This window comes from Typopeltis vanoorti, chromosome 12 (genome assembly GCF_054136105.1).
Source record: "Typopeltis vanoorti isolate ZY-2024b chromosome 12, IOZ_Tvanoo_1.0, whole genome shotgun sequence".
Taxonomy (NCBI): domain Eukaryota; kingdom Metazoa; phylum Arthropoda; class Arachnida; order Uropygi; family Thelyphonidae; genus Typopeltis; species Typopeltis vanoorti.
The window spans coordinates 128,983,719-129,006,489 of record NC_143560.1 but is presented as its reverse complement, the minus strand read 5'-3'; the positions used below and the strand labels follow the sequence as shown (position 1 = coordinate 129,006,489).

The following is a 22,771-nucleotide window of genomic DNA, read 5'->3' as shown; positions in this document are numbered from 1 at the left end:
TCACATAGGCATTTAACTTCCTTTATATGGATGTCACTCACTGGTTGATTATCTTTGCCCATCTATTACTTTTCATCAGTACAATATGTCTTTCTAATTTCCATTTTAATTTTAAAATCTCTTCCCCTATATCAACCATCTTCATTTTATTTCTTCATAAATGCTTATTTTTACTAATGTAAAAGTTTTTTTCAAGTTATACATATTCTTGTACTTGCTCTGTTTCATTATAGTCTATTGTTATTAGTTCTTTTATCTTTTTTTCATTATTTTAATTTTATCATATTTATGCGTAATCTTAATTTATTTGATACCATATTTAATTTAGTACTGTGTTTAATAATAAAAAAATCAGCTAATGCCTTTTATTTCATTATAGGGAGTAGATGATGCTGTTTTAGCCAATATCTCACTTTTGTCAACTGAGTGGGTAATTCAATCTCCACCAGTAGCCAATCAGAGATAGCTAGCCCAAGGCCATCACTAATTATAAGTGGCATCCAATGAGGAGACAACTGACATGTGTCACCATCTCATGGTCCCTAACCTATTCAGACAATAGGTTATTATCTGAAATAGTGCGAGTATTACAATCTATTATAACTTTACAGGATGAAAAAAACCCAAGTTTTTGGAGCAAAAACTCACTTGCTCATGCCAGAGATCAGCTAACTTGGCAACTGGTCACAGAAAGGCTTAGAAAAGTTCCTCTAGTCTGTGACTAGACTAAAAATTAAGTCTTTCTTCAGGCAGTCTAGTGCAGAGAATGCAGATCACTTCTAATGAGCTACACAGGCCTTTGTATTTAATCTTATGCTGTAATTAAATACAGCATAATATTGAAATAACATTTTAATCATCAAAATTTTCTAAAATGCATTATGTATGTTATTTTTAAGTTAATGAACAGAGTTACTTTTTTTTATCCATTTATTACATCACTAACTGAAGAACCTGAAATTGTTCCAAGCCTAAACTCTGAAAGAGCTTATAAAGCAATAAAATATACAAGTACAAAAAATAATAATAATAAATTTTATTATTTTAATAAATAATATAATCAAAGATTTCCTATGATCCTTCACATAACTTTTCTAAATATAAATCTTAAACTTTTGTGATGAAGTCTCTGGCCACCATCCAAATAACTTTGTTACTTCCTTTTTATCCCTATTAATGGATATTAATTTTCCTTCATCAGTAGTCTCCATAAATTCTAAACCTCAGTTATGTAAATTTGATGTTCTGCTTTCTCTATTCTACATGTCATGAATTGTAAAGAGTTTTACTTTCCTTCTTTCTATCATACAAAGAAACTCAGTCAAACTATTTGTTTGTACATAAAACTGAAATATGGAAAATTTGACTTCAGCAACACATTATATTCATCTGGAACTCTGCGAAATTACTATTCCACTTTTACAATGTCTAGAAAGCACCATATTTCTGCAAGGTAATGAAGTAATTTGACCATTTCTCAAGTGGCATAAGAGAACTTAGCTGCCTTTCATTCTTAGTATTATTATTTTTTCCCCTTTAATGTTCATCTTGTTAATAGATAAAATATTTATGCAACTTATGTTTAAGAGTTCTAATTTTGTAATACTAAGCTGTACAGAATTTTTTCCTACTCTATTTTATTCCATATTGTTTTATTTGTAAAGAGCCACATTTCCTTAATAAATATGTAAAATTTGATGAATTAAAATTTAAAATTTATCTTAGCTCATCAAATTTTACATATTTATTAAAATAAAATCTAAAAAAAATGTAGCTATGGCACAAAGTGATTTGTACCTATTGAAACGATTTTTTTCTTTTATAGCTTACCTATCAAAGAGTTCTCTTCTAGGTATTTCTAAATGATGGGAGTCATATTGTCTATTTTCAAAAGATTGATGAGAATGGGGTGTATCAGATGGTATACCTGGTGAACTTGGTCTATCACCATGGTCAGTACTATAGTAGTAATCACTTCCATACCGGCTTTCTCTTTCTTGATGAGCAGAACCTCTATATTCCTGTTGTCTCAATTCAGCCTGTTTCAAGAAAAAAAATGTCACATAATTTTTAAAGAGCAGATAGCTTTAGGTACACAACAACATTATAATAAGAAGACAAGAAATTTCATGGGTAGTTTATTATTAAATGTCTGATTTGATGCAGAGCAGGGTTAAGTTTCATCAGTAATTTGTACTATCAAAAACTTTGTTTTAACTAACCCCTAACCATGGGGGGTTAGTTAAGACAAACATGGCTGGGGGTTAGTTAACTAACCCCCAGCCATTACGTCTATAGACGTCCAGCTAAATCTGGATGCGATTCTGTAACACATATTGAATAACATGGATAAGAAGTGCAATATGGTCTGACTACTTCATCCACCTTGCTGGTAGAGAGGTTAATATATTATGTAATTAGACAGCATTGAGGTATTATTCTTCTAATTTCAAATGAAAAAGAAACTAATCAACTATTTTGCTGTCCCTATTGATATTGAAAATAAACAAATTACTTGAAAAAAAAAACAGGAAACACTTATTAATAACTGAATATTTACCTCCTCTTGAGATCTTCGAATCTCATCCCTGCGAAACTTCTGGGCAGCTGAAGCAGCAGCAGCTGAGGCAGCAGCAGCTGCAGCTATTTCAGCTTTCTCCCTGTCTTCAGAGAATGGAATATCTGGAGCCCACCCATCTGAAAATACTGGATGGAAGTTACCTTCATGGCCTTTCCATTGTTCCCTTTTGCCAAAAAATAAATAAAATAATATAAATAAATAAATAAATATTATAATACAGGCTTTCTTTTAAAAGGCAAGATTCATTAAGGCTGAACATTGCTTAAAAGTTTAAAATTTATTTATCAGCTACTTAATTTTAGCTACTGTTCTTTTAGTTCAAAAGCATGTTTTGTTGCATAAAAGTAGTAGTAGTAGTAGTAGTAGCCAGGGCTGGCGTTACCATTTAGGCAAACTACTCAACTGCCTAGGGTGCAAGCCATGAAGGAGTGCTTCTATACTAGATTTAAAGGAAATGGCAGAAAAATTAAAGTTTGATTTTCATATATTATACATATTGTATATTACTTTGTATATTATTAATAAAGCATGCCAAAATAAATTTTCTTTTTTATATTTAACATTCATTTTAAAAAATATCCAACTTGTGAAACAAGGGACGCACTTGTAAACTTTGGCTAGGGTGCAAAATAACCTGGCACAATGACAGTGGTAGTATAATAAGTTTAGTTTAATCCTTTATCCAAGTGTGAGCAAACAAAGTTTGCACCTGAAAGTATCTTCAGGACTGGGGTAAGGTAGTGCAACACCAGGCAACTCGTTGCAAAGGTGGAGCAAGATCTCATCATTCCTATCTCAGTATCTCCCATAATGCAAAACACATCTCCTTGTGGATATGTGTAATGCTCTGCATTAAGGCAAGGGCCACTACCCATACCTGTTTCCTGGTGTTGCACTACCTTACCCCAGTCCTGAAGATACTTTCAGGCGCAAACTTTGTTTGCTCACACTTGGATAAAGGATTAAACTAAATTTATTATAGTCTAACCAAGTGAAAAATAAACTCTCAACATCTTTCTCTGAATCCGGAGTAATTTAATAATAAGGTTGCCCACCCTTTGGCAACTCCTATAGGTTAGGATGGCCTCTCATTGCTTCTGCCTTTGTATCTCCACTACTGAGACTGGCTCCCACTGACGAGACCTCAATAAATGTCGAAACCAGTATGGGTAGTGGCCCTTGCCTTAATGCATAGCATTACACATATCCGCAAGGAGATGTGCTTTGCATTATGGGAGATACTGAGATAGGAATGATGAGAGCTTGCTCCACCTTTGCAATGAGTTGCCTGGTGTTGCACTACCTTACCCCAGTCCTGAAGATACTTTCAGGCGCAAATTTTGTTTGCTCACACTTGAATAAAGGATTAAACTAAACTTATTATAGTCTAACCAAGTGAAAAATAAACTCTCGACAGTGGTAGTAACAGTGCTTTTCAAATTAAATTAAATCTACTAATACCTTTTTTTAGCCTTAATTAACTTTTTGGAAAGTGGGGAGTGAGAGCCAACCTCCACTCATCACCAATTAAAGATAGCTAGTACATCAATGATTTTAATAGACATCTGGGGAAGATAAGATAGCAGACACCTGCTGCAATATTAGTTCTTAACGAAATAGTCTGAAATAGTTTAAGTTATACAGTTGCTTTTGAGTTCTGGGATTAAAAATCCAGGTTTCCAAGAGAGAATATTCTTCTTGCCTGTGCCAAAGATCAACTAACTCAGAAACTAATTAAAAAAGACCTAGAAAAAGTTCCTTTAGTCAGTAACTAAAATCAAATTTTTAGAACAGCCTCTTTCTTTGGGCAGCCTGGCACTATGGATGCAAATGTCACTATCACAGGCAGGGAGAGAATTAGTATTAAAAAGTTATACACATAGTAAAAGATGCATTCATAACAATGATTTTCTTTAGTAATAAATCTGGAAGCCCACAAGTTCCTTTATACAAAACTGACTATGGTGACAGATTAGCTGCCCAATCACAGTATTAATTAGTTAATGAAAAAACAAATTCCTTGGCTGTAACAGGCCATTGGACTTAACAAGACTAAACTTTTAATTCAAAGTTTTGTAAATGATAGGTCATAAACTTCATGAAACTCAGACCTTTTTATTTTGCTTTTTTAAAGACAGACAATTTGATTTCACTGTACTTCATTTGATGATGTATAATGAAAATATATATGATGAGAAAAAAGGAGATCAGAACTATTATACCTGATTGTGATGAATGGTAATTTATGATATTAGCAATATATGTTGTTATATGAGATACTGGACTTTAAGAGGAGATGATAAACAATATCATACTAGAAAGTTAATGGCAAACAAGAAACAGGAAAAAGAAATCTATTGAAACCCTTTATAATGCTGAGTGCATTATAAATGGTACAGGTGAGTGTGAATCCAAACAACCTAGATGCAAGTAAGTGGGAGAGTGATCAAGTGATGCTGAATGTGGCTTCCTAAGTTCTTAATATTAACAGGACAGTCAACACAAGGTGTAAGGGAGGTTGTAGGAAGGAGTTTTGCAGTGTATTATTATTACTGCTTACTCCAAAGAGTTCTTAGACTCATCAAGGGAGGCCCTAAACATCAGAGATGAACTATCCAACATTCGAACAGTATCTATCATACTTTGCTTTGAACTCATTCTTAGTCATGGCACCCACAACAGACTCTGGCAACCTATTCCACTCATTCACTACTCTCCAAGCAAAAAATAGTTCTAACACCCTTTCTAACTACACTCTTACTTAGTTTCCATGGATGACCCCTAGTTCTCCCACCACCAGACCTATTCTGGTCTGTTCTGAAAAATTTCCTCTGAATTAATCTTGTAAAAACTCCTCAGTAATTTGAATGTCTCTATAATATCATCTCTTTTCTGCCTATCAACCACTTTCTATAATCCACAAATCTTCAACCTGTTCTCACAAGGTTCATTCTATAGACCTGCTACCAATTTGGTCACTCCCCTCTGTGTCTTCTCCATCTTCTCCTCATTATCAAGAAACCCTGGTGCCCAGATCTGCTTGCAGTAGTCAAGATGGGCTCATATCAAGGCTCAATAAAGAGGAACAATAACCTGCTTGTCTCTGCTAATCAAAGTATTCTTCAGTAACCAAGTAATCTGATGAGCTGCTTTAGCCACTTTAGCACTTCCCAAACTGTGGGGCCGTGAAATAATGAAAACAAATTTAAAATATTTTAAGACTAAGTAGATTTTTTTTTATCTTAAAAGAAATGTATTTAATTTTTATTTATTATTTCTTTTTTTGTGATTTTTTTATATTTTAATGGGAAAAAATCACACACTGGTGGCGGTTCACAAATTTTGCTTCCTGCGTATTTTGGCGCTTAATGAATATTAGTAAATATATGCTTATTCATATAAGTTTCATTTCAAAGCAGAAATCTGAGAATTGCAGTTTTAAATATTTCACCTGATATTGGTATAGCAGTATAGATGTGCGAAACACATCCATCACATTAAATTGCTATTAAACTTCTTTTATGTTTTTAATTCTTTCTTTATTACTAATCGTTTTACATTTCATGTGCTTGTGCTGCAAATGTACAATAACAATATATCTATATAAAAATATGAGATAATGTGCCATGTCAAATGTGTATGTAAGATGCTAAACATGTATTTGCATTTGATTTTTGCAATATTCGCTGTGTATGTTTTGTATTGAATATAAATATTATAATAATATATGTCTATATTACGATTTTTCCGAGGGGGACCACGAAATATTTTAATTTTTCCAAAGGGGGCCCTGACATCCCGAAGTTTGGGAAGCACTGCCCTAAACTTTAACTATATTATCCACTACACTCCCAAGTCTCTGGCTTCATCAAAAAACTTCTGAAGTACAGTTCCAATGTGGTATACAGCTGGTAATCTTTTCAACCCAAAATGCATAACCTTACACTTTGTCACATTAAATTGATGGCCATTCTCCTTTGCCCAGTCTGCCAATCTATCCAAATCATCCTGCAAAATTCTGACTTCATCCATATTAACTATTGCTCTACCCAACTTTGCATCATCAGCAAATAACTGAACAGTTCCTCTCAGATCCTTTCCTATATCATTAATGTACAAATGAAACAGTAGCAGTCTTAGAACAGAATCCTATGGCATACCACTAGTCACAGGCTTTCTTTTGGAGTCTACTCCTGAATAAACTACACTCTGATATCTCTCCATCAACCAACCTCCTATCCATCTCACCAACCCTATATCCATTCCCACATGCTGTAGTTTACTAATTAGAATTCCATGGGGTATTCTGTCAAAGGCCTTTGCAAAGTCCAGCAGTAACACTGTAAACCCATTACCTTTATCCAACTCAGCTGTCACTTTATTATGAACGTGAGCAAGTTACTGAGGCATGACTTACCCTTCACAAAACCATGCTGCCTCCCATACAGTATCCCATTTCCATCTACCCATTCCTGTATTTTGTTCCTGACTACCTTCTCCAATACTTTGACAACAACTCCTGATATGCTGATCAGTCAGTAATTTGCTACACCAGTCTTGGAGTCTCCTTTATGCAATGGAATTATTTTCTCTTCTTTCCACCCCCTCAGGACTAACCCAGAGCTGAGACTTAGATTAAATAATATGGTCAAGGGCAATGCCAATTCTCTCACTGCTTCACATAAAACAGCTGTGGAATTGGATGGTATACCATCCAATTCCACAGCTGTATTCACATTAAGGTTCTGTAATATGCTATGCACCTCCATTTCATTTACCTCAGTTCCATATAAGCCTTTGGCTCTCTCATTCCTGCAATATCACCACCTGGATGATATGTTCTTGTAAAGTGTTCACTTAGTAATTCTACTTGTTGTTTATTTTTTTAACAGCATATATCAGAACACAGAAAAATAAGTAAATAATTAATTTATTAACTTATTGCGGATATTTTGCTGGTGTTATAACCAGCATCTTCAGAGCACAAAAACGCAGTTTGTCACAATACGGTGACTATAACAACATGGTGTAATCAATGGACTAGTTAAACAAAATTGTAGCAGCAACACAAGGACTAGAGTTCTGATTTTGGTGCCCTCTATCTGAAAAAAAAAAAAGTTTAGGACTCTAGTCTTATGTGATAGCTGCATTTTTTTTTTTTTTTTTTCAGATAGAGGCCGCCAAAATCAGGACTCTAGTCCTTGTGTTGCTGCTACAATTTTGTTTAACTAGTCCATTGATTACACCATGTCGTTATAGTCTCGCGTATTGTGACAAACTGTGTTTTTGTGCTCTGAAGATGCTGGTTATAACACCAGCAAAATATCAGCAATAAGTTAATAAATTAATTATTTACTTATTTTTCTGTGTTCTAATATATACCGTTAAAAAATAAACAACATGTACGACGAACACATAAGTCTGTCTACACGTTTTAGTAATTCTACTATTTCAACTGATTCCTGTTACTTCCCTACCATATGGTAGAATGATTAAAATCATTCTATTCTCCATATACATTCTTTCTTTCACTTGCAGCATATTGAAAGAACTCTTTAGGATTATCTTTAGCCTGCACTGTTAAATTCCTTTCTTATGTATAGTAATGCACAAAGTATTCAGAATAAGGAAGAGGAGCTTTTGACATTAATTAGGTTGACTTGGCTAAAAGTTATACTTGGTTGACAGAGGATATAGATGATACAAGATGATAGGAAACTTGATCAATGATATAGAGGATGATATAGCTATAGGATTAGAATGCAAGGGATGTAATATTTTCAGAGATTACAGAAGGAACAGAATAGAAAGAGTTTTGCTAATGATAGAAGAAATGAAGCCAAAAAGATTACCAGGTGAGCAGAGATGTAGAGGGCAGTTCATTTAAATCTATCTGGCATGAGAGTGTCCATTAATTATTATTATTACGGGCAACTCCAGGGAGTCATTAGACTCATCGAGGGAGGCCCCAAATCATATTCATCACAACTATTCGACATTCATACAGTATCTATCATACCTCGCCTTAAACTCATTCACTGTCACAGCATCCACCACAGACTCAGGGAGCGCATTCCACTCATTCACTACTCTAAAAGTAAAGAACCCAGCTCTAACACCTTTACTAACCACACTTTTGCCCAGTTTCCATGGATGTCCCCTAGTCCTCCCACAACCAGCCCTGTTCTCAAAAATATCTTCTGAATTAATTTTATAGAAACCCTTCAGTAATTTGAATGTCTCAATCATATCTCCCCTCCTCTGCCTATCAACCAATTTTTGCAACCCACAAATCCTCAACCTGTTCTCATAAGGTTCATTCCACAGACTGCTATCATCTTGGTCACTCGCCTCTGGATCCTCTCCACCTCCTCCCAATCAAGAAGAAACCTAGGTGACCAAATCTGAGCACAGTAGTCGAGATGGGGGTCTTATCAAGGTGAAGGAGACTTATAAAGGAGACTTTAGATGTCATGCAATGATAAATTAGCACAAAATAGAGATGAGTAATTATTAAGAGACTTCAAGTAAAGGAACATACACTGGAAAAAGAAATGATCACAGAGAGGAAGGAAATGGAATTTAAGGTCTGGAAGAGGTCTATTAATTAGGTTCTAAATATTGACAGAATATGATCTCTGTTCAGTCTCATGTCTACAGAAGTAGAAGAGAATTTATTTTTAGCCAATCTGAAAGACACTAAGTAACAATAGTATCATCATCAAATTCCTGTATACACAGAATTCCTACACAACTTGCAAGAAGTGTAAGCAATACTATAATAGAAGTTTACATTACTGCAAGCATGCTATCACAAATTTCCTCTATATTAATCTGTTATCAGAATGCCAATATTTTTGATTTTACATTTTGATCTTCTAAGACACTACTAGCTTCATAATCCACCTAAATCTTGATTTTTATGGATCTGTTTCTTACTATTCTGGCATCAAACACTATTCCGCAACCTTTCTTCTTCCATTCTGTTTAAGTGGTTATGCCACCTTAAATTATGTCACACATTCCTGAATGTTAATGCCAAGTTCCTTTCTAGTATCTTCATTTTTTAATATGATAGACAATTCCTTAGGCATTTACACTCTTAATTTTTCTCAGAACTTCCATGTGGTTTCAAGTCTTTGATCAACTTATTTAAACAAGTGCTAGAAGTGTTAATTTTAGTGTTTTGACAAATTTTTCTGTTTTTCCATAACTTGATCTCCATGATACAAGCTTTGCTTATTATATATATATATACACAAATTTAATTTGCAACTTTCACTAAAAATTGGCCTAAAAAGCTAAAATAGTTTAATTCTTTTATAGGTTCTTCATGCAAAAAGAAACTGAAACTTTCTATCTTCCTGCCTATTTTTGTTCTTTTTTTTTATTGCCATTTTTCATATCAAGTTTGTTATAGGTGTTATTCAGTTTGGTGAGAGTCCTGAAGATATACTTGATTTATTTAGGAGTATAAAATCATCTGTATAAAGTAAAGAATCCAGATAAATATCTCCAGCACTGATATCAAGTTTACTGCCACTTTCCTTCATAAATATGACCCATAAAGATGAATAACAGTGCAGATAGCATGCATCTGACTTGATACACTGACTTTGATGTAATATCAAAATCAAGTTCAAGCCAACATCCTGATTTTTAATCTGATACTGCAATTGATGAACTGTAAAATCTGTGATTTCCAGTCTTTCATCATGTGTTTTATTTCTACTCCAGCTCTCAGATCATAATTTAAAATTTGATTCTCTCTAATTCCATATACATTTATTCAGTTGATTTCCTACGATATTGCTTTTCTGTTGTCTTTTTCCATATTTAATTTGCCACCTTCAGTAAAATTGTGCCTAATTAGATGTTGAAAGTTTATTTTTCACTTGGTTAAACTATTTTGTTTAATCCTTTATCCAAGTGTGAGCAAACAAAGTTTGCACCTGAAAGTATCTTCAGGACTGGAGTAAGGGGGTACAACACCAAGCAACTTGTTGCAAAGGTGGAGCAAGCTAACATCACTCCTATCTCAGTATCTCCCATAATGCAAAACACATCTCCTTGCAGATATGTATAATGTTATGCATTAAGGGAAGGGCCACTAATGAGACTAGTTTCGACCCTTATTGAGGTCTTTTCAGTGGGAGCCAGGCCCAAGTGGAGATATGAGGCAAAAGCATTAGCAAGGTTATCTATTGCCTAATTAGATGAAATGTTTTACTTGTTCTATAGATTCTCCATTCAGGATGCAGTTTTCAATGCTTTTAATGTTCCTACCTATTTTCATACCAAATTTTTATTGCTGATTTTCATACTAAATTTATTACAGCAGTTATTCAATTTCATTATAGGATTCTGCAGACCTTTACTATTTATTCAGGAGTATAACCTGAGATCAGGTTTAATGCCACTTTCCTTCATAATGTAATTCATATAAATGATGAATAACAGCAGAGATAATGTACACCCTTGGCTCATACCTCCTATACCTCCTTAAATTCTAACTGCTGCCTTACAATTCAAATATATATTATGTGTTGCTTGATGTAATGTCCAATTTACGCTGCATAACTGTAGTGTTTTGAGCAGATTTTCTCTTGGTACCTTGTCACGTCTTTTCCACATCTACAAAACTTAAATACAGATTCTTGTTATATTCCCATAATTTCTCAACTATCTGTCTTAATGTGAAAATCTAATCCTCATAACCTCTGTTTGGATGAAACCAAACAGAGGTTATCAGGATTTGATTTTCACTCAAGTTTCCCTTTCACAATTTTTATTAGCTTCTTCTCAAGTATGCTTGCATCTTACTAAGAAGATTTAGTAGGGAAATTACCCTATAATTCTCATATGCCATTTTATTTCCCTTCATAGAGATGGGTACTATAAGAGTTCTACTCCGATCATCTGGGAGTTGATCCTCTGGCCAATCCTAAATTATGCACTGTGAAACTTTTATACCCCAAATCAGAGTATTTCTGGTTGAATATGTATTTCAGCTGCCATTCCACATCTCAGGTTTATGATCACTCTATCTCAAGTACTGATATGGATTCCTGATCACATTCCTCTTGAATGTTTTCTACACCACACTGTCATTATTGTTGCATTCAATCTTTCAAAGTAATTATTTTGAATGATTATTTCTCAACTATTTGTCCTAAAATAAAAACTAGATTCTAAAAATCTGTATTTGGGCTGAATTCTTGTTCATCCTCAAATTTTTATTCCACACTTTCTTAACCTCTTCTTGAGCACATATACATAAATCCTAACTGGAGCATTCGAGTATAGCAATTCCTCTTGAATTCTCACATTGTTTTAGTTCCTCTCTCTTTCTTGCAGAGTTACTATAAAAGTACTACAACAAGCATCTAGAATTGGACCTTCTGCATTATGCAGCATAACTGCTGCATTCCATTTATATCTCCATATCAGAGCCTTTCTGGTCAAACATAATGTACTCCAACTACCTTTCCACAATTCCATTTCTTGATATTTTTTCCCCTACTTCAAGTATTGATATTCATTCCCAGTTGTTTCCCTGATGAATATTTTCCATTCTACTGTTTTTACACTGTTCTGACACTGCTTATCTCAATTAGCATTCTTTCAAAAGTAATTATTCCAGACATCCAGAATATTTTCAGTTTTTATGTTACCTTTGTCATCACTGATTCCTTTTACAGAGTTCTTTCCTTCATTTCTCAAGTGTTTCAATGACTTATATTCCAAAACTTCATTCTGCTTTTGTGATCTATCTCCTATGTTTATCACAGCCTTCTGATGTCATTTGTTTAGCTACTTTTGCATAATATAATATAGATTTCTTGCATTTTCCTCTATATTCTGAGGACACCTAATGAAAGTTCCTGGCAAATCAATATATATATTTTTTATTTTTATTTTTTTTTGAAAAAGACTGTTTCTAACTTCTTGGATCCACCGAAGTTCAGATTTTTCTATTGCAAACAACTTCATCACATGCTTTTCTAGTTCAATGTTTGTGATAAATTTTGTCACTGAATCTTTAAGGTTTAGTTCGTGCTTAAATCTCTCTCTTTTTTCTCTGAAATATTTTAATTTTCAGTTCACTTCTGAAAGATTCTGAACTTCGATTCTTTTTTAAAACTTTTATAGTTTTTTTTTTTAAAGTAAGATATTCATTTTTATTCTTTCTAAAATCAAATGATTATTTCCTATTTCAAATTTTTAATATACTCTTGTATCCTGAACTAGTGTGAAGGCTTTGCTATGAAAAATCCCAAGAATTTTCTGATTTCTTGTGCTTCCTCTCCATATGAATTTATGCATATCTTTATGTTGGAACATGGTGTTAGTAATGACTAGTCAATGTCCTGAATGAAAGATCAAAAGACTGTTAGATTTGCTCTTTTCTCCAAACTTTACAAAATATTTACTGAATTGGAAAATTCTCATTGTGATGAGAATAATCTTTATATGGGAATTTTTCAGTTAAAGGTGAGTTAGCCGATCTCATATAGAGGTAGCAGGTTTTTTCCTCCCAGAAACTCAAGTTTTTTCATCACGCATACAGACATCGGCCTTTAGAATATACACAATTTACAGACAAAAAATATTAGTCATGGTGGTAGTCGGTAGATGGCATTGGTAGTCTGGCGTAGTTTGTAGATTAAGTGGTGGAGATGGAGAGTTGATGAGTAGGTGCCCTCCCTCGATGAGTCTTTCTTTGAACTCCTTGGAGGTGTCATAAAATAATAATAATAATATTAATGATTTCTATGTCTGGTATTCATTTCCTCTCTGTACAGATCTCCAACAAGAACCATGTTTTCCTTTATCTTAGCTGTCCTCTTTATATTAGAACTTTTCAGAGAACATTGGAACAAATACATCTCACTGTCAAATTCCAATTTTGAAAATGTTTGCTCATATCACTACTTGAAATTGCTTTCATTCAAGAAGTTATCAGGTACTTTTTTTCCCTAATCACCATTGTCCAAATAATCTTATAGTTATTATTTAGCAGTATTGCACCTGTTTTTGTCTTCTTAGTCTTGGTAACACACCAATTATGTCAACATGGTACCTTTCTAATTCTTCTACTAGTTCTATTTCCTTTCTCAATACTTTTCACACTGATGGTGCCCAGGATTAGTTCTGCTGAAGGTGAGCTTGTTCTAGTAGTGGCCATTTCACTGTCCATTCTGGCTTCATGACAAAAAATGAGGGACCTTTATTAGCTTAGGCAACTCATTTCATCATGACATTTCATGATGTTGTATTACCATTTTTGTTTGTGGTTTAAGCCAATACACAATACAGTTTGATAGGCTATGTGATAGATTGCCAGTCCATCCTCATTCATTCCATATGCAGGTGGATACATAAATAAAAAGGTACATCATCGCTGAGAAGAGGAGGACTGAACATGGAGTCAGAAACTTTGGCTGGTTCTCAACATTCCTTACAGGCCACATAGAAGTCTCCTTCCAAGTGCCTAGCTTAAGCAACCTCATAACACCAGTTTATCATTCCCTCCTGCAGCAGAGAACATAAGAGATTTGTGTAAGAGGAAAGAACCTTTACAAAAAACATAAGATAGATAAATAAATCATGAGACCTGAAGTTATGGAAAGTTAACTGCAATAAACATTCATAATTTAAAATAATGAAACAAGTTAACAAATACTAGCAAATCTTTCTTAAGACAATTATCATCAAATGATATATTTAATTTATATGTTAATGAGATTGGGAGATACACAGCTGCTTGCAGATAAATGCAAAGCTGATAAGAATTGTGAGGAGTAAAGCAGATGTTGCTTTAGAGATTTAGAATTTGAAGATGAGTAAACAAGTGCTTGGGAGAGACTTCCAGTTCAATGTTGTGAAATACAGTATTGAAATTTGAAGTGTAAGGATGAGAATCCTTGTTCTTCCCTTGAAGAGCATGAAATAGGTGGGGCTGTCTCAAAGTAGATAAGGGAACTGGGAGGTGATGTTTAACCAGGATCTGAAATCTATGCAATCATATTACTAGAAATGTTACGACATCACAACTGTTTATGGTAACAATGAAGTGTGTCTATGCAATTCTTTGCTGAAAATTCTTTCCGAACAATTCATTGTGGAAAAATTATTCCCCAGAAAATTCATTGGCATATTTTCAATTTAAAAAAAAAAAAAATTACTTCCAAGCCCTCAAACTTTTTATTATCACTTTATAATGATATATAATTTTATTATGAATTCCTAATTCATAATAAAATGATGCAAGAAAAGTAGAATCAGTTCTAAAATATGCATGTTTCCTATAATTGAAAGCACCTTATTTTCATCAATGAGTTCAGTAAAAAAAAAAAACATCTGAATGAGCATCTTGAGGGTGCATAAAAATAGTTCTTTGGTATCCCTACTCCCTAACCATCTTATGCCAGTTTTATAAAAATAAATATCTTGTCTACAGAGCATGTAGTATCTAAGTAAGAAAAAACTCTTCTTTTCCATTGTATAAGACTCGACCCTGATCAGACCACACTTAGACAAGTTCTCAAATTTGGTCCCCAGGATTTGAAGGGGATAAATTAACTGTGGAAAGGGTGCAGAGGCAGATAAAGACTGTATCAGGCCTGTACAATTTAAATTATACATATTTGGTCATAAAATACTTAAAAAACTAGACTTTTTGTGGTTATGAGACCATAGGTTCTTTAATTAATACATATATTAGTATAATCCCATCTACTAGTTTCGGTAGCGACTGTCTAGCTTTCTCAAGGCCTGAACGGTACATACAAAAAAAATATGAGAGAATACAGAAACGTTTCTAACTGTTAGGCAGTTAACTTTGAACATATGCATGACAATGCGTGCTCAAAGTACCGTTCGAGCCTTGACAAAGCTAGACAGTCGCTAGCGAAACTAGTAGGCAGGATTATACTAATATATGTAATAATTAAAGAACCTATGGTCTCATAATCACAAAAACTCTCATTTTTTAGGACTGTACAATGTTAGTTATAAAGACAGGCTGAAGGAATGTGGACTGCAGAGTTTGGTGGATAGAAGAAGGGGAGGTAATATGATTGCGACTTTTAAACTGTTGAGAAGTGGTTACAGGGTTGATATTGGAGAGTTCTTTCACTTGGTGGAGCAGCGGGAAGGAATGATAACAAGGGGCCATCTCTGGAAGTTACGAAAGGAAGCTGTGAGCAAGAGGGTGAGGAGTGGTTTCTTTGTGTGTTTGTGTGGAAGGTGGTGGAACTGTGAAATGCATTGCCTGGTGAGAGCAAGAATGGTAAATGAGTTCAAGGAGTGGTATGATAGACTTTGTTGTTTCCTAGGAAGGACCTCCTGTGATGAGTCTCTTGACTCATCACAGGAGGTCCTGAATAATAATAATAATGATAATTTTAAGAAATAAGCAAAAATTAGAGAACTCACCATCAGTAAAATACAAAATATTAATTTCACTTTCTACACAATAAAAATATTATAAATATTAAATAAAATCTAAGGAAATAAAAAACAGAAATATTATTCTGCATTATTTATTTAAAAAAGAAACATTTTTAAAAATATTTCTTGTTTTGCATTTGTTTTTCATATTGTATGTGTATCATTTCAATATCAGCCATAGAAATGATATAGTAAAAATTAAGAATTTTCTGAAAAAATTTTCCTGTGAAGAAATTTCCTGTTGGTAAGGGATTTTTTTTTTTTTTATCAGATTAATGTAAAAGGTTTTCCACAGAAGAGGTAAACCCTGGAAGCTGTATAAGGAAGTTATGAGCATAGGAATGAGACTGAAGAGTGGTGAATGATTGAAATGCCTTGTCTGAGAGTGTGGTGACTGCAGAGAATATGAATGTATTTAAGGCATGGTATGATGAGCTGTGAGTGTGACAGAGGGACCTCTCGTAAGTGGCTCCATGGAGGTCTGAAGATAACGATAATTTTCAAAATCTAGAGTACCTCTTCAATTCATTATATTATCCAATGTAAGATTTTAAAGCTATGTTTTGTTTCTATATGTTTAAGAATTAATAATATATGAAAAGACCAATTTGAATAAAATAGGGATTACTCATTGTACCGGAAGCTTGATTTTCCTCCACTTCTGAATAAAGTAATTCTGTGAACCTGAAATTCGCATTTGTTTTTCATATTGTATGTGTATCATTTCAATATCAGCCATAGAAATAACAGCATAGAATATAAAAAAACAGCATATCTGTATCTTAATAATACAGAATACATACTCACTTTGGAATAGTCCAGGCTTCTCCCAAACTATGCCACAAATCACATTCCTTTGATGTACAACAGTTAGTTAATAATTCTATAGAATCTCTTGTCAAAAGAGGTGCTGCAACCCTTGAAGGCAAGCTGGAACTATAGTTTGAATCTTTAGCAGCATCCACAATAAGAGCCAAGGGAGTAAAGAGAAAATGCACTAATTCAGGTGCATTAGGATCATGAATGTGACTCTTCAATTTAGCCTAAAATAAATATTTAAAAAAATCAGTAATAAGAAATTTGCAAAAATTTCTATAATATTATAAACTATAACAGCATATTTGAACAATCAACATAAATTTCACTGTTACTGTCTTTTTTTATTCTCCTCTATAACCTTCTGATATCCATTCTCACATTCCTGTTCTACCAAACCAAATCTAACTGGTAATTAGTTTACAGAATTAACAACGCAAATGAAGTATATTAATTAAAGGTAACTTTAATGAATCACTTCTATATTTCGGCAACGTCACATTGCCATCTTCAGGAACATAAAGATATGGTATGTGCACTCAGGAACTAACACAAAGCAAATGAGGAAGAAAGCAAGAAACTAATATTGTTCCTAAAGTCCTAATGGTGCCCTCTTGCAGGCTAATTTGGTAGTCTTGGCAGTTGGGCTGAAGTTCTCATAATGAAAGTCTCCCAAATTTGGGGCAGTTTCATGCACCCAAATTTGTTGAGGTTAGGAACGTTTTTTAGAGCTGCTGAAGATTCTTTGAATAATCTTTCGTATTTAAACTTGCTGCGATGAATTATTTTTGTTTTCTTCCAACGAATTTTATGGTGGGTATCTAAGGCATGGTCTACCAGCCCAGAGCAGCTGTACTGGTGAAACCGGATGTAGTCTTGGTGTTCTGAAATCCTGATATTTGTTGTTCTGCCTGTTTGGCCAAAGTAGGACAATTTGCAGCTGCAGAGGACCTGGTATACACCAGGTAGGTCTAGGGGAAGTGGTTGGTCTTTGGTAGAGCGGATAAGGGATGCCAACTTTTTATATGGTCTGTAACAGGAAGTAAGGTCATATTTTTTGAGGATATTGGTTATTTTCTCAGAGGTGCCCTGGATGTAGGGGATGGTGATAGACTTGGTGTAATCTTTATTGTGGAGGGGGGTTGTGGTTTGCAGGTTTTAGTATTTTTTGGATTTTTTTGGGGTTATAGCAATTGGCTAAGAAAGTGTTGAGGATGTGGTTTAGTTCAATAGTCAGGGCCTTGTCATCTGAGCAGATTAATTTTGCCCTGTTATATAGTGTTTTTATCACCACATATTGTTGTGAGGGGGGGGGGGGAATTGTTGGTGAATGTATCGGCCAGTATGGGTGGGTTTTCTGTAAACAGAGAAAACCAAAGATCCATTAAGCTGGCGGGTGATTAAAGTGTCTAGGAAGGGGGGGGGGTGTTGTTTTCCTCTTTTTCTAAGGTGAACTGGACTCTGGGGTGTTGGTTGTTTAAGTGTGTTAGGAAGGAGTGGAGTGTGTCTGAGCCATGTGATCAAATAGCAAACACATCATCCACATAACGAAGCCAAATAGTGGGTTTTTGTGGGGCGGAGTTTAAGGCTTTCTCTTCAAACGTCTCCATAAAGAAATTGGCCAAGGGTGGGGAAAGTGGTGAACCCATGGCTGTCCCCTCTATCTGTTTGTAGAACTTTCCTTGCCAAACGAAATAGCCTGAGTTCATTGTGAACTGAAATAGGGCTGAGATATCGGGAGGAAACTTGGCTTGGATGAGCTCAAGGGTTTCTTTGAGTGGGACATTAGTGAATAGGGAGGAGACGTCAAAACTGACCATTATGTCAGTATGTTGGAGTGTGAGGTTTTCTATACTGGCTTTAAAGTGGGCTGAGTTTTTTATGTGTGATGGTGTGTTGCCAGTGTAGTGTGTGAGCGTTTTGGCTAAATGTTTGGCTAATTTAATAACTTTATTAATTTAATTAATTTGATGTAAACAGAGAAAACCAAAACACACACTTAAACAACCAACACCCCAGAGTCCAGTTCACCTTAGAAAAAGAGGGAAACAACACCCTCCCCTTCCTAGACACTTTAATCACCCGCCAGCTTAATGGATCTTTGGTTTTCTCTGTTTACAGAAAACCCACCCATACTGGCCGATACATTCACCAACAATTCCCCCCCCCCTCACAACAATATGGGGTGATAAAAACACTATATAACAGGGCAAAATTAATCTGCTCAGATGACAAGGCCCTGACTATTGAACTAAACCACATCCTCAACACTTTGTTAGCCAATGGCTATAACCCCAAAAAAATCCAAAAAATACTAAAACCTGCAAACCACAACCCCCCTCCACAATAAAGATTACACCAAGTCTATCACCATCCCCTACATCCAGGGCACCTCTGAGAAAATAACCAATATCCTCAAAAAATGTGACCTTACTTCCTGTTACAGACCATATAAAAAGTTGGCATCCCTTATCCGCTCTACCAAAGACCAACCACTTCCCCTAGACCTACCTGGTGTATACCAGGTCCCCTGCAGCTGCAAATTGTCCTACTTTGGCCAAACAGGCAGAACAACAAATATCAGGATTTCAGAACACCAAGACTACATCCGGTTTCACCAGTACAGCTGCTCTGGGCTGGCAGACCATGCCTTAGATACCCACCATAAAATTCGTTGGAAGAAAACAAAAATAATTCATCGCAGCAAGTTTAAATACGAAAGATTATTCAAAGAATCTTCAGCAGCTCTAAAAAACGTTCCTAACCTCAACAAATTTGGGTGCATGAAACTGCCCCAAATTTGGGAGACTTTCATTATGAGAACTTCAGCCCGACTGCCAAGACTACCAAATTAGCCCGCAAGAGGGCACCATTAGGACTCTAGGAACAATATTAGTTTCTTGCTTTCTTCCTCATTTGCTTTGTGTTAGTTCCTGAGTGCACATACCATATCTTTATGTTCCTGAAGATGGCAATGTGACGTTGCCGAAATATAGAAGTGATTCATTAAAGTTATCTTTAATTAATATACTTCATTTGCGTTGTTAATTCCGTAAACTAATTACCAGTTATGTCTAACCAACATATAAGCCTTGCTACTAGAATCAAACCAAATCTGTTCCTATAATTATCATCTCTATCACTCTTACATTTTATCTTCATTAACCCAAGCCTCAATCATCCTATTTATCCTCCCTCCTGGATAGTCAACTCTACACCTGTTTCATTCATCCTATTTCTAATAATACAATCACCAAACAGCACTATGCTTGAATTATTCGTATAGAGTGCAGAAAAATGAAATGAAAGATAAAAACAATCTTTCATTTCATTTTTCTGCACCCTAACTGATATGAAACTTAAATAAAATATATAAGATGAATCAAGAAAGAGTAACTCAGAAGAGGAAATAAGGACCATGTTAATGTTATGTTCTACACTTGGATGGTTTGAGTGACAGAAAACAAAATAAATCTTTTCACTTACCACAACATTTATAATAATCTATATTATATGCAAACTTTGAGCTGCCTTTCTTCATCCCCATTTCCAAGAATTGCACATTATGAATTGAAATAAACAGTTATGAAACAAATAATCTATTAGTTAGTCTCTCAGTGCAACATGCAGCTAAAGCAATATCAATATAATTTTTATGGAATTTTTGAAGTAGCTATACTTTTTCTACTGTTTTACACTAAAAATGTATAGGTACTTGCTCCCACATAATGCATATCATAAAAGTTAAATAAAAAGTTTCTTCCTATTTCCTAGAAGGAAATAGGAAGAAAACATCTACTGTATAAGCAATCTGAACTCTTATAGAAATTTAAATAATTTGGCTGTAAATAGAGATTGGAATGGAAAACTATTAATCATGGTAGCTAGCCTCAAGCCACCTCGGTCAGATGGGGAGGATGATGATGATGATTTCTAAGACATTGATTATTTCAAAAGTAACCACCAGCAGTTGTAGTAATACTGTGGACACTTTTTTTAATTAAATAAAAACATCCAAAACTAAACTTTCCTTTTTTATGACTCAAAATATAAGCAAGATTTATATAGTGAAAATATAACATGAAATATACTTGTAAAACTTTAGACTAACTTCAGCAAACAGCTGACCAACTACAGAAAAGAAGGTAGAGGCTGGAATAGTCCAATTAAAAAGAAATAGTGCAGTATACTGAAGGCACCTTCTTCGACAGACAACAGTATCATTATTATTATTATCATCCCAAGACTCTATGGAGTCACCATACCATGCCTTATATATGTTCAAATTCTCTGCAAACATCATGCTCTCAGCAATGTATTACAATCATTCACCACTCTCCATGCAAAACACTTGCTTCTCAGTCCCCTGATCACACCCTCCTTATATTCTTTCTAGGGATGACCTCTTGTTCACCCCTATCTTCCACCATATTATGAAAAACCACTGCAACATTAATCTAATAACAACATCTTACTAACTTGTAGTCTCTATCATATCACCCCTCTTTCTCCTGTCCACTAGATTCTGCAAATTGCATCTTCTCAACTTTACTTCATACTCAACATTTCAGAGACCATTAACTACCTTAGTCAATTACCTCTGGATCCTTTACAACATCTTGTCATCCTTTTGAAAACCAGTATGTCCAAATCTGTGCAGCAGCAGTCCATAGGTAGCCTAATCAAGGTCTTATAAATTGAAACCAGAGTCTCCTTATTTGTTTACTTATTAGTTGTGTTGTCCCCACTGTCCAACATTGTGAGGACAACACAACTAATTCTGGCAATGATGTGAAGGACACTGATTTGTAGATGTCCTCACAATGTTGGCAATGTGTTCTCTAAATTTTAGATCCTTATCCACTATCACCCCAAGATCACTTATTTCCTTCACTTCCAACAATATATCTCCCACCAAGCACAAATTCTACATCCCATCTTTGTTTTCTAAATTTTAAAATCTTACATTTCGCAACACTGAACTGTTATCCCCACTCCTGAGCCCATTCACTAAGTCTATTCAAATCTTCTTGTAAGGTCAAAACATTGGCTCTGCTCCTCATAGTTCATCCCAACTTTGCATCATCCGCAAACAATTGAATAACTCCAATATCATTAACATACAGATTAAACAGCAATGGCTCTAAAACAGACTCTTGAGGCAGACCACTAGTGACATTCCTCTTCTAGGATATTGCACTTCTACACACAACTTGCTGACATCAGATAGCCATTCTCCAATCCTATCCACTAGTCTAATATCAAACTCCATCTGCTCTAGTTTGACTATCAACTTATCATGTAGTAATCTATCAAAAGCCTTGGCACAATCTAAGTATGTGTATCCATCTCCTTCGTCCAGTGCAGCTGTCATCTTATTGTCACCTAATTGTAAGCAAGATTACTAAACATGACCTACCTTAAACAAATCCATACTATCCAACAAAGATAATCAAGGTTTTATAAATTGGAACCAGAGTCTCTTTACTTCTACAAATCAGTGTCCTTCACATCATTGCCAGAATTAGTTGTGCTGTCCTCACAATGTTAGTAATGTGTTCTCTAAATTTTAGATCCTTATCTAATATGCACTGTTGTCTACCAAACACTGGATTCTGGTTCTCACCAGCTTCCCCAACAATTTAAATACTATACCTGACACACAGATTGGCCAATTTCTTTTCTCAAAATGGCAAAGTAATAGATTTTGTTACACGTGTTGTGCAATACTTCCTGTGAAAACTTTCAAACAAGTAGAAAATTATACAAAGAGTAGTTATTTACAATTTCATTTCTAGAGCAGATAACAGGGAGATACAAATGGAATTTTTAAAAATGGGCTTACATTTTGAATCAATCTGGTATAGGATATGTTTCAGACATTTTTCACCACATCTAACTGCAGCAGTTAAGTAATGG

The 22,771-nt window shown here is 34.7% G+C and overlaps 1 protein-coding gene and 1 long non-coding RNA gene across 4 annotated transcripts in view; one reads left to right on the top strand and one right to left on the bottom strand.

The window, feature by feature from the left end:
* The window catches only part of LOC150101222 (uncharacterized), a 36,665-nt gene extending 19,939 nt beyond the window's left edge, over positions 1-16,726 (top strand). Inside the window, exons 2-3 of the long non-coding RNA XR_016549165.1 lie at positions 380-562; positions 16,308-16,726. This is a non-coding gene — a long non-coding RNA (uncharacterized LOC150101222). The remainder of the gene's footprint in view (positions 1-379; positions 563-16,307) is intronic.
* LOC150101221 (epidermal growth factor receptor kinase substrate 8-like) overlaps positions 1-22,771 on the bottom strand; it is a 218,423-nt gene that overhangs the window by 21,098 nt on the left and 174,554 nt on the right. For all 3 annotated transcript variants that reach the window (XM_090401588.1, XM_090401590.1, XM_090401589.1), the window contains exons 12-14: positions 16,844-17,079; positions 2,561-2,744; positions 1,831-2,039 (exon numbers count right to left, since the gene is read on the bottom strand). In XM_090401588.1, the coding sequence (XP_090257714.1) occupies positions 1,831-2,039; positions 2,561-2,744; positions 16,844-17,079 (629 nt within the window). The remainder of the gene's footprint in view (positions 1-1,830; positions 2,040-2,560; positions 2,745-16,843; positions 17,080-22,771) is intronic.